This window comes from Equus przewalskii, chromosome 8 (genome assembly GCF_037783145.1).
Source record: "Equus przewalskii isolate Varuska chromosome 8, EquPr2, whole genome shotgun sequence".
Taxonomy (NCBI): domain Eukaryota; kingdom Metazoa; phylum Chordata; class Mammalia; order Perissodactyla; family Equidae; genus Equus; species Equus przewalskii.
The window spans coordinates 75,676,832-75,694,175 of NC_091838.1; the positions used below are offsets into that span (position 1 = coordinate 75,676,832).

Here is a 17,344-nt window from a genome sequence, read left to right on the forward strand (position 1 = left end):
GCTTGGCAGGAGGGAGAGGCTGGCAGGCCGGGCGGTCCCTTGGGCTGGCCGGGCACTGTCTCTGTGTCTGCCCAGAACGGTCCTCCTTGCGAGAGATGCACGTGTTTATCTTCTAGACAACCACAGCCTAATTAAGGAGGCATAACTACGTGCTTTTGAACAAGATTGTGCGGACGAGGGAAGAGAAGAAAGGAGGGAGGGAGGGGGGAAGGAAGGAAGGAGAGAAAACTTCTTCTGCTGACCCTGGCCAGAGGACACGGCCGGCGCCACGCAGTCTGGGGTGGGGAACGTCCCGAGTGGCACCATTAACTGTCCTATTTATAGCGCTTTGAAATATGGTTTGGTGAAGGGGGGAGCTTTCTTCTTTGGGCCTCTTATCTGATGCTCAGAACAAAGCGGAGGGAGGTGGGAGTGAAGCTGGTGGTGGTCCTGTGCCCGCCGGCTGTGAGACCAGACACCCCAGCCGAAGAACCTTCTGCCCCATGGGTGCGTCGGAAGGACACTTGGTGATGTGCGGGGAGGGGGCATCCAACGGCCCCCAGCTTGACTGCTCCCAACGTGGGGACCTTAGGTCAAGGGGCCGACTTCAGCAAGCCTCGGTCATCACTGTCAAAACACCGATGACAATGACGACTGCACAGCCCTGATGAGAAGGTGGCACGAGTCCAGGTCCAGGACGTGGCATGTCCTGGGCAGAAACTCAGGAAGGATGAGAGGGCAGATGGACGGACGCCAGAACTCACAGCAACCAACCCCGGCCTGCTCTGATGGCCTGGGGGCCTGCGGTGTAAACACAAATGGGACTCCCCGGGGTCAGAGGGGCCGCGGTGCAGCAGGGTCATCTGGGAGACCTGGCACCTGGGGTCTGTGCCTCCTGGCGGCTCTGGCGCCCATGAGGGCATGGAAACTCATCTCGAGGACCCCCCCAAACTGCCCCAATCGGGCAGAGAGCCCAGTGGCGATAGCAGGTGTGGCAGCCTTACACGCAGGACGGCTTCTGGCCCTGGCTCTGCCTGCGAATGGGCTGAGGACTCGCATGGCCGGGCCCCTGTCTGAGCTGTCTGCTTCGTGGTGAAATCAGGAGCAGAGAATGTCTACAACGTCGTGTCCAAAGTCGTAGGTGTGCCCCACCTCCCTCTGGTATCTGGGGGCCACACTACGGCTTTGTCAGCCCAGACAACTTCCCCAGCCTTAAATTCAGATAGCTCCAGAGAGGCTGTCCTACCTCCTCCTCCAGGAAGCCCTCCATGATTGGGACTTATGTGTGAGGAAGAGCTTTCTCATCCAAGGAGGTGGCCAGAGGTCAAAGGGCCACTCTGTGGAGCCCAGATCTGACTATCAGTGGCTGCATTCAAGCAGATGCAGGATAATCACGTGGTGGAGTCGAAGGAAGGAAAAGTAATTCGTGGGAGGCTGAACAAGAGGGTTTCTCAACTCCAACAATGATGATGATCACAGGGTGTACTTAGCAAGGTCTTCTAGAGGCCTGCAGAGCCCTGTTCTAAACACTTTCCAAGTATTAACTCATTTAGTACCTACCAGGAAGTAGGTACTATTATTATTCATATTTTATAGGTAAGGAAATGGAGGCACAGAGAGGTTAAGAAACTCGCTCAAGGTCACACAGCTAGGAAGTGGCAGAGCCAACACTTTTATTGAAGGAATCAATGAATGACTCAGGAGATGAATAATTGACGTCTTGGAGTAGGGGAAGGTTGAACAAGGGCACCGGTTAAGGCTCTTTGCAAACGCTAAGATTTTACAATCCTTTCTCGTTTCACACTTTCTAAACGTGCAACCGTCGTTAACTTGTTATCATTCAACTAACTCACACAAACTTCCTCCCACCCTCTCCTGTCACGGTCACAGTTTCTGACACCGTGACTCATGTTCAGAGAAAAAGAGAAAATCTCCTTTATTCCATCCCAAGGGCAGGTTCCCAAAGACGCAGGCCTATTCTGACATTCAAAACTGTCTCCGGGGCCAGTCCATTTTTTTCTCCTTGTTTGCATGTTTGGCATTGTCTAGACATTGGTTTAATTTATAGAATCCTATAGTTCACGGCTCATTTTCGCTCAGCTCAGTTTGCTCCCTGTCATAGGTAGAGACAGAAAAATTGCAGCCAGCCTTGTGTCGGAGCCGATCCTTCAAACCATTATGAAAGGCGTGCTTTTCATTTGAAACGAAATGAGGCGGTGGTGCACAATCTCGCTGTCTTCTTATCTCCCCTTTTCGCTTTAATTTCCTTTTTTGCCCAAAGACTGAAGTTTAAAATGTAAGATTATGCTTTAGAAATGACCACGAATACTTCCCACAAAGACATTCTTGTTTGTGGCAGCTAATATGTTTCTAAGCAACAGTCTTTATTCATCAAATTCTCCACCAGGTGGTAGGATTAACAGCGTTTTCGAGAAACAAGAAGGACAACAAACCTTTCTCCCCATTGTGAAGATGTTATTAAAACAGAATTTTCCAATGTGGCAATAGAGACTTTTACTATTTGTTTTCCTTGCAGCAGGCTGCCCGAGAGGCACCTGTCTAGGGAGTTGGGAAGGCTGACATGCCTGATGACAAACTTTGTCCCGCCTGCTCGCAGCCCTGTTTCCAAGCCCCTGGCAGGCTCTCAGTCCTTCCTGAGTCCCCAGGCTCAGCGGAGGATTCCATTTATGCTGACAAGCCAAAGACGAGCGCTTGCAATCAGCAATGCAGGGGCCGAGCCGGAGATCTCAAATCCAGCCGGGCCATCGTGGGCTAAATAAATCCAGGCAACTAGCCCCAAATGGTGACTCAGGCAAAAGGCCTGGAGCTCCAGCCTCTGGGAGGATGAGGCTGCTGGTAGCAGACAGGAAATAGCCTGCAGAGCAAAACTCAGGACCTCCTTTCAAAAGGGAGGCACAGAACTTGGGTCCACCTGCCACGCCCACTGGGTGGGTGGCACACCTCGTGGGCCGCGATGGGGGCAGACAGCCAGTGTGACGTGCTTCCTATCCGCAGCTCTTAGGGACGCTGCCCCACCCTTCCAGGCCCCCCTGAGGTATAGATCCGGGATGATCCTGGGAATGACACAGCACAGTGCCTGAGATCTTAGGCTCCGGGCACAAACGGAGCAGTTACGAATTCTGGTTCTGTCACTTTCCAGCTCTGTGAGCTCGGGCAAGTGGCTTAACTCCTCTAAGCTTCTGTTTCCACATCTGTAAAATGGGATCAGGAAAAAAGTACAGTGACTTTACGGGGCTGTTGTAAAGAATAAGGAGCGACTATTAAAGGAATGGGAAAGGCTGAAGGGGAAAAGTGTGCATCCGGGCCCAGCCAAGGCGGAGGTGCTGATGGCGGGCCCCGAGCAGACAGGACCCAGAGCCGGCCCGTCCCCTAGGCTCCACAGGCAAACTCTCAAGGTTTTCAAGAAAATCCACGACCTAAAATTATTTTCTTCGAAACCCTACTCAAGGACAGAATGCAAGAACACCCTCTTTGCTCACTGACAATCAGTTTACCCTAAATAAGTGTGCAAGCAAGACGCCCTGTTCCCAGACCGTCTGCACATTTTCTCTCCTTTCTCTCGTAACTCCTGTTTATGCCTTTTTTCCTTCGCTTTGACTCCATCTACTAGCTGACACAGCCCTGGTGGGCTAGTGGTTAAGATCCATTACTCTCACCGCTGTGGCCCAGGTTTGCATCCGGGTCAGGGACCCACACCACCTGTCTGTCATCGTCATACTGTGGCGGGTGTGTGTTGCTGTGATGCTGAAAGCTGTGCCACTGGGATTTCAAATTCCAGCAGGGTCACCCATGGTGGACGGGTTTCAGCAGAGCTTCCAGACTAAGACAGACCAGGAAGAAGGACCCACTTCCAAAAAAAATGGGCCATGAAAACCCTGTGAATAGCTGCAGGACATGTCTGATACAGCGCTAAAGGTGAGAGGATGGTGCAGAAAGACCGGGCAGGGTCCACTCTGCTGTCCACAGGGTCACTAGGAGTTGGAATCAAGTTAATGGCACTAACAACAGAAACTAGCTGACTCCCTCCCTGGTAAGGAAACAATTTATATGCAAAACAACTAAGTAGTGGGGAAATTACCTAACTCAACATCTGAGCTATCTGTTGACACCTCCTTTCTGGAGGGTCCACGTGACCCCCTACCTGGGGTCACCATATGAACCCTGCCTTGGCCCACCCTGCCCCAGTCCCCCCTAGGTGACGGAGCTGAGCCACGGAGCTGGGCGACGGAGCTCCCGGGCATTCCTAACGCTAAAGCTGGTTCTTGGCCAAGACTGCTCTGGTTCCGGTCGGGTTGCAGTTCACTGTACCTACTTCACGTGAACTGCAAATAGTAGTTGTGGTTGCCGTCTTATGTTATACCGTGTTCTGTTGCCATGATGACAAAGCTGTGGCTCGATAAGTTGGCTCTACCATTTAATTAGGATGCGGAGACTAGATTTACGCTCCTTTGCTACTGTTCTCAGATTCAGCCAATGCAGATGGAGGGTGCATGGGGTGTGGCTGAGACAGCAAGGCCTGGGGGCCGGCGGGGGGGGGCAACAGGGATAAAGGGAGGGGCCTCCGCTAGGGTCAGAGGCCTGGATCTGCCGTTTCCCGGGCGCGTGCCCAGTGTGGACCAGGTCACCTGGCTGAGCTTCCTCATCGGTATAGTTCAAGGTGGGAAGCGGGGGGGTTCTGCAGGGGTGAGCTGAGGAAGACGTGTGACAGGGCTCCCCAGCCTGTGGAAGTGTGGGCGTATTCTTTCCCCTGGCTGCTTGGCACGAAGGTGATTTCAGGCACAGAGATCTGTGTGGGGAGGCCATGTGACCTTGGGGAAGTCACTTCACCTGCAAAATGAAGAGGACCCTAACCCAGTCCAGCACACAGAGGAGTTGAACTGAGGGCCGAATAGGGTCAGGGCTGCAGATGCTAATGGCTGTGCATGCCAAGGTCGGGGTTTCAGAAGGTGTTTCAGCGCGGGGAGTTCTGGGAGGTTTTGACCGCTACAGTGTGCTAAACGGAGGGAGCGAGAGGGCTGTCCTTCAGACTCAGCCAAGCAAATTCAGGGGATTTACTCTGGGCTCCAGTCTAGTCTTCCAAGAAAAGAGGGTTGCTTTTTCTTTTTTTCTTTTCTTTCCACTGAGTCTTATATTTCTAAAATAGTAAATGCCCAATTAGGTGGATTTTCGTCTTTCACGTGGAGCTGTTTCAGGCTTTTCAAGCATGAAACAATATTTTGGAGTCAGTCCACGCTCTCAGGTAGAGAAGGAGCAGGGTTTGCTTTGGCTGTATTTCTCGGTTGGGTTTTTCTCAAGAGCCCTCGGCTAAGTCAATATGCACGAAGGGAATTTTTAGCCACTCCAGTCTGTTAGTCCAAGGTGGATTCAAACGGATTTTTTTTAAACGTGGAAAAATCTGTTACAACACTATCTATTTGGGTTTGATTTTTTTTTAAAGGTATATGGTGAAAGCCAGGGAAAGTATGTTCTTTGCACACTCCAACGTGTTCTTTCCAAAAGTCATGTGCAACCCCTTTATTAATTCTGCCAAATAATTTGGAACTAATGTTCTTTTCTTCTCAACTTCTCTGAGTCACTGTAAGTGATTTTTAACTCATAGTTTACCTTCTCTTAAGGGTTCCAGAAGCATACCTGGTTAGATAGCTTTTATGTATTTTAGAGGAGCAAAAAATATATATATAAAAAGTACATATAATACGATATAAATATATATTTATAAATATAATATATAATAAATAAATATATAAAATATTTATATACATACACACACAGAAACACAGAAGAAATGGTCCAAACATCCCCAGATGTTTTTGGAAGGGAAAAACTTTTAACATAAGAATATTCAAATAGTCTTCTTTGAATATTGATTAGGGTAAAACGATATGAGGCAGCACAACCCACCCCTACAGCATCATGTCTGAAACTTGACCCTGTCAGCAAGAAAAGCTATCCGTTTGTTGAGCGACTCTCGTTTACTTTTCACATCAACTGAAGGAAGCATCAGCCCCATGACAAAAGAGGAAACTGAGACACAGAAAGGTAAATGATTTGACCCCTGAGTGATCAAACATCCAACCGAAACCTTAATACTTAGGCTATTCTGCTTTTCATTAAGATGCTATTGATAGAAACTCAAGAGTCTTAACGATAATATCTTACACTTGATGCTTTTCTTTTACTGGGGGCCGCAGAGCATACTGGATTAAAACTCGGGCTTCCACCAGCTGGGTGGCCCTGGGCAAGGGAGGTCCTCTCCTGCCTCTGGGCTTCTCCTCTGTCCTTTGGGATTCCCGTGACCACCCACGCCCCTGGCTGCTGCAGAAATGAGATGACATGACAGGTATGTGCAAGATTACCCTCTAGGCCAACACTCCCTTTATTCAACTCTCTGCCCAACTGGGGTATCTGTGTTTTCCACTGGAACACAGAACGATTTGATGTTCAAAATACATGCCACTGTACTGGGCACCCGTGAGACGCTTAAGGAAAAGTCGATGCTACTAAATTTATTATCAAGAAGGCACATTCACCTGCCTTATCCTGTGGGTTCCTCCCAACTCTCCGGGGCAGAGCGGGAATCCACAGTGCCACCTCCTAGTGGAGGAAATGGAGACTTCACGAGGTTACAGTGGAGCCAGGTGCAGGCGGAACAGGATCAGAACTAGGATCCAGGAGTTCTGAGTCCTAGGCTAGGGTCACCCTGTCTCTGTAGGAAATATCCTGACACCAGAGCCCCCTCTCTAACAATTGTCCCAGTGTTAACCACAGTAGACCGAATCCACTCCAGGTCCCTTCAGCTCTCACCCATGTCACACCGGCTGCTGAGCGGCCAGGCCACACAGAACGGGCTCAGGGTGCTACCACCCTCCACCAGCGCACGGCCCCTCCCCCCACCCAGGTGTCCCTGCTCCTGGTAATTCTCTGGGTCAGGCCCCAGGGAAAAAGCAACTTCAAAGTTTTATACAACCCGCAGGAATGAGAAAAGAATGCCACCACTCCAACACAGTCACTCCCACCCTTGCTCCTTGGGGAGATGCGGGATTATTAACGGAATCGCTTAACCTTAAAACCAGCCTTGTATTTCAAGTGTCTTTCCGTGAGCCTTCCAGAACTTTCGCACCTGCTGGTCCCCACGCAGTGCCTCCAGCAAGCAGCATGTCCTCTTACAACCCGTTGCCCGGGGACTCTTAACTGGGATACCCGGGCTCCAGGCACCGGCCCCACGGGCCTCGCAGGATACCGGGCTCTCCTACGTCTGACCTCGTGGAATCTTCCCAGCGCCCCGCACCCCGGGCATATCACCACCTGCACCTCGACTCTGGCCTGGGGAGGTGCAGGGCTTGCCGGAGCTCGCACCCTAGCCGGCGGCAGTGTGCTCCTGAAAACCTCACGGGGCTTCCCCCACGGGCTGCCTGCCAGGGCTTTTCACCCCATTCTCCCAAACCAGCTATTCAAATCCGACAGAAAGTACAAGGACAAGTGTTAAAGAGAAACCACTGGAGTATATTTTTTTGAAGCAAAGCTGCCCCTTTCTATCTGCCACCGCCTCGCTGTGAACCATGCGACCCCTGGAGGACCCCATGCCTCAGGGACCCGGGCCCTGGCTGAGCGGCAACGGTGGATCCCATGAAGGCAGACAGGAGACCAGGACACAGTGCGGGAAATGGGGGCCGGAGCCCCGAACCCCTAGAACGCCCAGTTCCCTCGCCTCTCCGAACCACGCAGAACAGACCTCTGGCTCATCTGTTAGTTTGTCCTTCTTGTGCAGGCAGGGTGAGGGTCCTTTGATTAGATACCAGTTCTATGCATCCCAAGGAAACCTTTGCTCCCTGCAGTCTGCCTTATGTCTAAAAGAATGCCCCAAGTCACTCAGGCATTGTCCTCTCAACGAATCCTTCCGTGGGTCCCCCAAGGCAGACGAGTCCCTGTCCTCTGTTCCAGCCCCCTCTCAGCGCACGCCTATTTCTGCTCTAATACAACGCACACTGCAGCATAACTTATGTCCCCATGTGCCTCTCCAGGCCACTGTGACCTCTGGGGGGGCACGGGACAAGGACCACATGTTCTTCCATCTCTGTATTTTCAGCACCTTGCATGGTGCATGAAATATAAGTTCCTAATAAATGTTGGTTCAACTGAAATCAACACAATCCAATGGGCGCAAAACCCAAAGAAAGAATAAACCGGTTTTCCAGGATATGTTGGTTCCCAAGAAGGAACAGAGACAAGTGCATGGAAAAGAGTGTGGGTTTGCGGGAGGCGGAGCACAGAGGGCTAACCTATTAGGGCTTTAGGAGACCAGCCAGCAACTCTAGATCAGCTCTGTCACTCACGGTCCCCATGACTTCCTCCTCTGGGCCTCAGTATTTTTGCATTAAAACGAAAGAGCTGAACAAAATGATTTCCAAGAACATTTTCAGCCTTTAAGAGCAGGAGCAAAACAGATCCTGGGGAGGTCACCGTGGTTCCTATTTGCATTACGCACCATTTGGGAGTCACCACGGATGTCAGCTCAGCTCTGTCAGGTTTCAGATCTCAGAGTCTGAAACGTCTGAGCCATCTCGCAATATCCAGCAGAACGCCTTGGCCAAGTCTGCGAGGCCCCTGCAGGCTCGGAGAGTGGGAAGGCGCTGCTGTTGGCAGGCGCGCTGGGGCTGTCTGGGAGGCCAGGAATGCCACTAGGGTTCTGAGGATGGTGCCGGAGGCAAAAGCAAATGAGGTGGGGGCCGTCTTTGCAAAGAAGGGCTTTAATGACCCCAAGAAGACGTCTACAGAACTCCAAGCCTCTCCTCTGCAGAGAGTGAAACTGAGACCTGGAGCCTGGAACAGTCTGGGTGCCAAGTTGCGAAACAATTAATGCAGCCCTGGCCCGGGGATAGGAGGCAGGATCCTGCCCAAGGGCCGGGCTCCTGGGGTCCTGGGGCCAGAGGAGAGAGGAGGAAGCCCTCAGGTCCTCTGGGCTGCCAGAGGGGTGCTGAGGAATCCACAAGGGTTCCACAACTGAACAGTAAACCTTATTCTAGAATTCTTTGTGACCAAACCAGCTCTTCCACGGGCTTGTGCTGTGAGAGTGTATGTGTGTATGTGTGTGTGTGTGTGCACAGAGCACTCCCTGGGAAGCAGTGAAGACCAGATGACCGGTGGATTTTATTTTTCACTTTCTTTGGCGCTTTTTGCCATGCGGGAGGGCACCTCGGGAGAGGGTTATGGTTTAGATCTCATAAGGCAAAGCCTTGTCCAAATATAACTTCTTTGAGTCAGCAGTCTGATGCGCAGCCATGGGCTCAAGCAAGGTTAAGTGACCGGGGGACCAGAGGCCCCTTCCCGGGGGCTGCCCACAGCCTGCCTCCAGGCAACATCCTGCCCTGGAGGGCTGCCTGGCGGACACAGGAGACAGGGACCTCCTGGTACAAAGCCCCACATACCCCCGAGGCTCCAGGACCTCCCAGGACTCCTCGCGGCCAGGCCCACGGATACTCCACCCCACTGTACCTGCAGGATCAAAGGCTCCTGACAGCCAGTTCTGTGGAGGTCCCTGACTTCAGGAGGAGCCCAGCCGGGGGAGGGCCTCGCCCGTGCCGCCAAGTGGGCCCCCAGCCCTGAGGTCAGCAAGAAGGCTGCTTTGAGATCATTACCTTCCGCGTGCTGGCGCGGAGCTGTGAGGAGCAGAATGCACACCCCCTAAAGAAACCCTCGGCCATCACTTCTGGCAACACTTCATGCTGTTCTCTTAGCCCAGTGCTCTAGGGGGATGCTGTGGCCTGCCAGGGGAGTGAGAAGGGGGGAGACCCTGCTCCAGCACAGACCCTGGCATTGCCCCAGTGGCAAAATGGGCACAGCAAATGCGGGCCCAGCAAAATGCAGGCACAGCATATTTCCAGGGTCGTATGGTTGTTCCCAGGCTTGGAAGGGCCCTCCGCTCAGTCTTTCATTCATTTATTCAGCAAAAACTGTACCATGGGATTCCTTTCCCCAGGCTTGAAGTCATAAGTGCATATATGACATGGCATATACATAGACACATACATGTATAGTGTGTGAGTGTATGTATGTGCCCACATATATACGCACTCCCACAATATATGTAATATTGATTCTGTAGGGTAACATGGATATATCACATAGAGAATATATATTGAATATATACTCTGTAGGTGAAATGTATTTGTAGGGTAGTAGTGATGACCCCATTTTATAGATATGGAACCTGAGGCCAACAGGTTGAGTCTCACGCCTGGAAGAGAGAGAGAGAGAGACAGGGACGATGGGAGACCAGAGGAGCCCTCCACACAGCACCCAGCTCTGGGCAGAGACAGAGAACATGGAATGGTGAACTAGGGTTGGCTTTTTCAGCCAACCACAGGATTTCAGAAAATGGCCAAGCCCTGTTGTTCGGGGGCAGACAGGGGAGGCGCTGTGAGCGAGACCCCAGACACCCCGAGGCCCAGGCCAGCGCCCCTTCCCCACCAGGGAGCCAAGCGGCAGTTTCCACGGCAGCCGGCAGGGGGCGGTGCACCTTGCCTTTTCCGAACCTCCAGGGCACTTTGCCGCAGACCCGGGGAAAGAAAACCTGGCGGCTCCGCCGGCAGCTTCTAGGAACAGCCCAGCTTTGAGCCCCGCACGTAGTAGGTGCTCAAGGCGCGTGGAGAAGCCAGAAGGGCTTGACTGGGTAGACGAATGTGAATACAATAGTAGAAACGGGGAGGGGAAGCAGGCAAGGGGGCGTCCCGGCCCCTGCCAGCGCCTTCCATCTTAGCGGCCTTTTCCAACAGCGTTAGTACCTACTATGTGCCAGGCGAGGTGGCGACGACAGGACAACCTCGTCCCTCGCTTATCTTGTTTTCTCCGCTGGCGAGTACCCCTCCACACGCACACACTCAGCCGTAGAGCGGGGGTGGGCGCTCGCCGTCTCCCTGGGGAACCATCTCGGCAGAGATCCGCGGGGAGTGGAGAGCCGCGAGGGGAGTGGAGAGCCGCGAGGGGAGTGAGCCGCAAGAGGCGAGGATTCCCGGAGGTGGGCAAGCGAACGCGGGAAGGTCGCTGCCCTCAGGGTCAAGGCTGTCTCCCGCTGCGGGACACGCGGAGCCCGCGACACGCAGTGGCCCACCCAGCACCCATCCACTCGCGCACTTCTGGGCGCGCACGTGTCAGCTCGCCGCGCGGGAGGCGCAGGCTGGGACCCTCAGGTGGGAAGGAAAAGAGACTCAAGGCTCCAGGCAACGGACACAGCCCAGAGGATCCGGACACCCGTCCCCAGAGGCCGGGCTGCGGGGTAAGGCGAAGGCGCGCTCGGGCGTATCTGTGCCCAGCGTGGGCACAGCCTCAACACCCACCTCGAGTTCAGCCGTGCTTCCGCCCACAAGGTCACGCTCAAACACACTCACGCTTAGCAAAGAAGGACCTGAAAGTTGCGCCCCGTCCCGATCCCCAATCTAGCTGTACCCCAAACCGGGCTCTCCGCCCCAGAGTCATCGCTCCCCCCCTTACGCTCTCTGAAGGAGCTGCCCCTGGCCCGCCCGGGTCACCCACCCGAGGGACGCAGACAAGTTGCTAACTTTTGTCAGATTATTTCGCGGCATCTGAGGCGCCTAACGGGTTTGGGGCGGACTCAGAGTTTCGAGTTGCCACCAGTGCCACCCCGCCAAGCTCCCCTTCGCCTACCCGAGTCCCTCACTGCCCACCACGCCACGTCTAGCTGCCCCGTCGGGGGCGCCAACTTCTCCACCCCATCCGGAGCAACGCGGGCCGGCGGCGTCCCCGGGGGTGATGGCCACCTCCCGGATCCGCGCCTGCTCGCCCCGGATTTGGAGGCTCCCTCCGGATACTGTCCCGCGGCCGTTCCCCCAGATCACCGGCGGCCTCCGCGACCCCGAGCCCGCTCCAAAGCACCCAAGCGCCGCCGCCGCGTGGGGTCTCCTCCCACCAGCGGCCCCGACCTGGGAGACTCTAGCCCGGCGCCGGGTGCAATGTCACTGGGGCCACCCTGAGGACCGCTGCCCGGGAAAAGCGCAGGCTCCCCGCTGAGCTCCGGGCTGCTCTTCTAGTAACGGCCAGAGACCTCCCTGGAGCCCGAGCCTCCTCCCCGACCTCCTTCCTCTCCCAAAGATCCCGGGGACGCCGTGGCTAGGGAAGAGGTCTCCCTACGTGTGTCTTCCTCCTGGCGCCTGGGGTCTTCGGTCCCACTTCCACTGTCACACCCTCCTAGACCCTTCCCCACCACTTCTGTTCCCGCAGCCGGGCAGTCACCCCTCCGCTCGGAGAACACGCACGAAACTGCCGAGCCCCAACTCCGGCGGACGCAGCCCCCGCGCGCCCCGGGCAGCGTCCGGCTCCGCGCGCTCACTCACCGCGGCCGGGGACACGCTGGAGTTTCCGGGGCTTGGGGAGGAGGGGGTCAGGAGGGGAATCCAAGGAGGGTATCCCGAACCCTCGCCTTCTTCCCAGCTCACATAACCTCTTCCTTCGCTCTCTCCTCCTCCTCTTCCTCCTCGTCCTCCTCTTCCTCCTCCCTCTGGTCTTTGTCTTTGCAAAGTGTCGAAACTGTCTGGCATAGTGGAGCTCCGCCGGCGGAGGCTGGAGCCGGGGAAGCGGGGAGGCGGGGTGAGGATGGGAGCGGCCTCGGGAACACCTTCCCCCGGGTGTAACGGGCGGGGGAGGTGGGCCGGCCGGGGAGGAGCCGCCTTCCCAGGCCGCCCGGGGCCGGCAGCCGGGGCGCGCCGGAGCGGGGCGGGCGCCTCCGCCGCGCAGGCCCTCCCCTTCCTCCGCCCCGCGCCCGCCCCCGGCGCCGCGGCTCTCCGCCCCGCCGGCCCCCTCCCACCCGAGCGCCGCTCGGCTCTCGGCTCGCTCGGGGCTTCCTTCGGAGCCACGTGGACCGCAGCCGGCTCGGCGGAGGCCCAGCCGCGGAGACGCCGGGGGCAGCGCGGGGACCGGCCTGCCGCCCCGAGAGGCGCTCTGCGGGGACAGCTCTGTGACACATCGCGCCCAGGCCGCCGCCCACAAGCTGGCGAGGCTTAAGGAAGAGTGGCCTGGTGGCCCGGAGGCCCGTGGGGTCAGCCCCGGGAGGAGGCGACCGGCGCCCACCGAGAGGACGTGGCGGTGCCCAGAACAGCCCGAGTCGGGTGCACCGCAGCGAGAAGGGGCCGATCCCCCTGCTGGCGACTGGGCCGAGCCACCGACTTCCTCTAAGGGCGCGGGACCCGAGGTGGGATTGGGGAGGAGAGGGGAGGAGCGCGGTGCGCTGGGGCGCTGCTGAGGCCCGAACCGGGCCCGGTTCCGAGGCGCAGAGCGGCCCCCGCGGTCCGGCCCCCGCCCGCCGCCGAGTGCCTCCCAGATGCGGAGGCTGCAGCGCGGTCCAGAGCAGGGCGAGCACTTAGCGCCGGTACCCAGGCAGGGGCCGCCCCCCAGGCGGCCTGAGACTGGGGCTTCGGACAGCGGGACCCCCTTTGGGGGCCAGGTTTGCGGCATTTTTGCCCTTCCTCCTTTATAAGAAAGTCAGGGCGGGGGAGACGTCTTGCTCAGTGGCAGAATGCCGGTCTTAGAGGCTAAATGCTGGACACAAGGCTTAAGAGGCATTAAAAACAATCTGGTTTTACAGCTCTTATCCCCTTATTGGGACTTTTTTGCAACTTTTCTGAGGAATCCTAAAGGGAAGAGGCACAGCTTGGCCTAGGGGTCAGTTAATTCTTCCAGCTTGGAGAAGGCAGCCTTTTGCAATGCAAAGGGAGAAAGCTCTTTGGCCCGTCATTCACCAGAAGGATGATGCAGCCTATGCTTCAGGCCAGGGCCGCTGGACCAGACTTCCTGGTTCAGATCCTGCACTGCCACTCACTGGATGTGTGAGCTTAGGCTGGTTACTGAATCCCCAAGCTTCCTAGCTCCCGGCCTCAGTTTCCTCACCTGTGAAAATGGGTCTCATTACTGTCCCTTCCCCAAGGTTGTTATGATTAAGTGAATTCCTACATGTCCAACCCTTAAAACTGTACTTGGTAGATAGTAAGTGCCCCATAAAAGTGAGCTAGCTGTGTGGGTGGTGGACCTCTCCAGTGCCGGGACCCTGCCCACAGCACAGGGGAGGATGGGATGGAGGCACTGGGGAGGACTTCTGGGACTTGGGGGAGCAAAGGAGAAATATTCAGAGAAGTAGAAGGGGAGCTAATTAAAAAGGAGGGGGAGGGGAACGAATGGGAAAATTCGCTAAGAGAAGGGGACGGAAAATAGTAGAGAGATGCAAAGAGCAGGAGTCAGGGGAAAAAGCCAAAACAAAACAATAAAACAAAGGGCACGTGGATCTGCAAGAATTCTTCAAGGAGCCGTGCCCAGGACAGTGGGGGCCTGCCACCTGGCTAAGAGTCCTGCCCTCCTTGAGTTCGAAAGAAAAGTTTTGGGTGTTTCATGACCCCCCCTGAGACCTCTTGCCTGACCCTATTGGGTTTTGTTTTGGTTCTAGATGAGGGGTGAGCCCTTCGGCTGCCTGGAAGCATCTCTTGGGCTTTGCTCTGTGATGTGAGTCAGGATGCTCCCTGCACCTTGCAATCCCCAAAATTCTTTAGCAGTGGGAGGAGGGGAGCAGAGAGGTTTCCTGGGAGCATCAAGTTCTCTCCTGCAACAGCATCTTCCAGCCAGGGGAACCTTCCTTCATGGACCCCTCAGACTCAGCCCCTGAAGGGGTCCCTTGGAGCATCATCTGTGCCCAAGTCCTTGTACTAAATACAAGAGAGGTCATCCTGCTGTCCTCATGGGGACAGCTGCCTGCAGCGTCCTGTTGATCTCCATGACTGTATAGCTGGTGGCTTTTGCCTTCTGGTTTGACAGCTTGCTGTGGACCGGGAATGCATTGCGTTTTGCTCCCTGCTGACTGCAGCGCTCATGTCTCGCCAGGTACACCATAGATGCTCAATAAAGAGTTCCTGAGTGAATTAATAAAGAAGTGTTGTTTATTGCAAGAATCAAATAAAATAATGTACAGGAAAGCACTTTGGAAAATAGAAAATGCTGTCATAATTAAGACTATACTATGATGTCCTAGTGGAGTCTGGAGAGAGAATCCGATTGGGCAGGTAAAGTGGCCCCAGATCATCCAGCTGTTCTGCTTTGCAGCCAAGAACCGAAGTCAGCTCTCGGTTTCAGCCCTGGCTTCTTGGCAATTCCCCTACATGACTCCACAGTGAGATGGAAATTTCTTAGGAAGTGACTACAGTGAAACAAGCGTGAATCATCCCTTATCTGTATAAGAAGTTGTACATCGATGCATCATTTCCCAGTCTGATGGGTTAAGATGGCAAGGCCTTCTCCAGCCCCACTTCCTTTCTGTACAATGTATTTCTTACCAGGTAGCAGAGAGGGCCTCTCCCCTCTCCCTGTTTTTCTGGAATTGGGGCATTCCATGAAAGCAGCACTTCAGACACCCCTGCACCTTTCCGGGAGCCCAGATCCCAGCTCTGTGTCAGGGGCGTGTGTGCGAGCATTCATCGTTGTCACCCTGAGTGTGCGTGCATGCTGGAGAACGACAGGGAATCATCATTACTGGGCGTGTCTGCACCCTCCACCCCCTAGCCCTGACATTGATTTAATGCTTAGCCCCTCCCTGCACGTTTTTCGGGCAGAGGCAAAGTTCTCAGTAATAAAGGTTAAGGAAATTGATTTCATCCTTTCCCCACCCCCTTTCTTGGTACATCGAAGTGGAAAGATAATGGGTTCTGATGCCATCTGGGTGATTGTGCAAAAAAGAAAGGGGCTGCCTTGCTTGTCAAAGGTGAGTTCAGAGCTGCTGGGCACGTGGTGTTTTGTGTTTGGACAGTGTTGGACTTAGGGCTCTTAGGATTATGAGGGACTGGCCCAACTTTCCTTAGATAAACAGGGGTGATGTGGACATGCAGGTAAGCTGGCAGGAGAAACAGCCTGTCTGTCTGGCTCTGGCTGGCTCTCTCCCACTCTTTCGCCTCCCCTCTCTCGGCTCTGTTCTCTCCCTGCCCATAGGCTTTCTCTGTTAAGCCGTGGGGTCTGCCCCAAAAGCATTCTGCATGTTTGTGGTCCCAGCCCCTGCACATTGTGGCAAGTGGCAAAACAGTCCTTTCGGCTTCACGTCCCACTGTCCATCCACTCCGGGTGTCAGTTTGTCTGGGAGCAGACTCTGATTGGTAGGCCTCATCAGGTAATGGGTCAACCATCCAGCCGTGAATGGGCCACCCAGGCAGCATGTGCGCACCTCAAGGGTAAACGTGTGGAAGGAGAGCCATGCGGGAGATTTTTCCTCACAGGGATGTAGGACTCATGACCCTTATGCCCCCTTCCAACCCCGAGAATCTTGGGGGCATGTGAATCAGCAGAACTATTATGTGGAACCATGCACTCTGCAATACATAGATTAGACCATCCATGCTAAGGCAGTGGGTTAGTCTTGGCCAACCATGACCACTCTCATCTCTTTGCCAGAAATTGGCTTTGGAATAAGTAAATTTAGTCCCTATTTGGACCAACAAGATAAAAAGAGAGAGGCCAGCCTGGTGGCATATTGGTTAAGTTTGCGTGCTCCTCTTTGGCAGCCAGGGGTTCACAGTTCAGATCCCAGATGTGGACCTAAACACTGCTCATCAGGCCATGCTGTGGTGGCATCCCACATATAAAATCAAGGAAGAGCGGCACATGTTAGCTCAGGGACAATCTTTCTCAAGCTAAAAGAGGATGATAGCAATGGATGTTAGCTCAGGGTCAATCTTCTACACCAAAAAAAAAAAAAAAATAGAGAGAGAAATAAACTTCGGTCTTCTAGGAAAGAAGTTCTTAAGAGTAAGCCCTAAGAAGCTTCTCTTTGTCTCCAACTGGACATGAGCAAGGAAGTATTTTAAACTCAGCTTCCCTGGAAGACATCTCGTACCCATGAAGGAAGCCAAGTCAAAGCTAACTAGATCTAGAGCCCTGATCACACCATACCTGAAGACTGCATTTTAGACTCTCTGTTGTATGAGGCAATACAATTCTTTGGTTTAAGCCACTTTGGGTCATGGTTTTCTCATTTGCAGCCAGACACTTGATAACTGATGCACAACTACAGCCAGATTCATTTTCCTGAATGCCCCTTCCCTTCCTCCTAGTCACTCCCAAGCTCAAAACCCTTAAAACTTCAATGGCTCCCATCGCCCAGGGAAGTAAATCCCAACTTCTGAGCCTAGCAGTTAGATCCTCCTTGATGTGGTCCCCATGTATGTTTCTTACTTGTTTTCTTCCAGTATTCCTCCTTAGGAAGCCTATATAGCAGACATGACTCAGCCCAGAAGCCCTGGTTAAATTACATGTTGTTATGTTCTTAAAATCAACGTGTAAAATCATAGATCTCCATCTTGCTGGA

At 54.3% G+C, this 17,344-nt stretch overlaps 1 protein-coding gene across 5 annotated transcripts in view; it reads right to left on the minus strand.

Annotated features, from left to right (window-relative positions):
• The window catches only part of ST3GAL1 (ST3 beta-galactoside alpha-2,3-sialyltransferase 1), an 87,984-nt gene extending 71,252 nt beyond the window's left edge, over window positions 1-16,732 (minus strand). For 3 of the 5 annotated variants that reach the window (XM_070630993.1, XM_070630992.1, XM_070630991.1), the window contains exon 1: window positions 12,348-16,732. In XM_070630993.1, the coding sequence (XP_070487094.1) occupies window positions 12,348-13,464 (1,117 nt within the window). In that variant the 5' untranslated portion in view covers window positions 13,465-16,732. The remainder of the gene's footprint in view (window positions 1-12,347) is intronic. The other 2 variants (XM_070630994.1, XM_070630998.1) reach the window with 2 other exon arrangements.
• Between the last annotated feature and the right edge of the window lie 612 nt (window positions 16,733-17,344).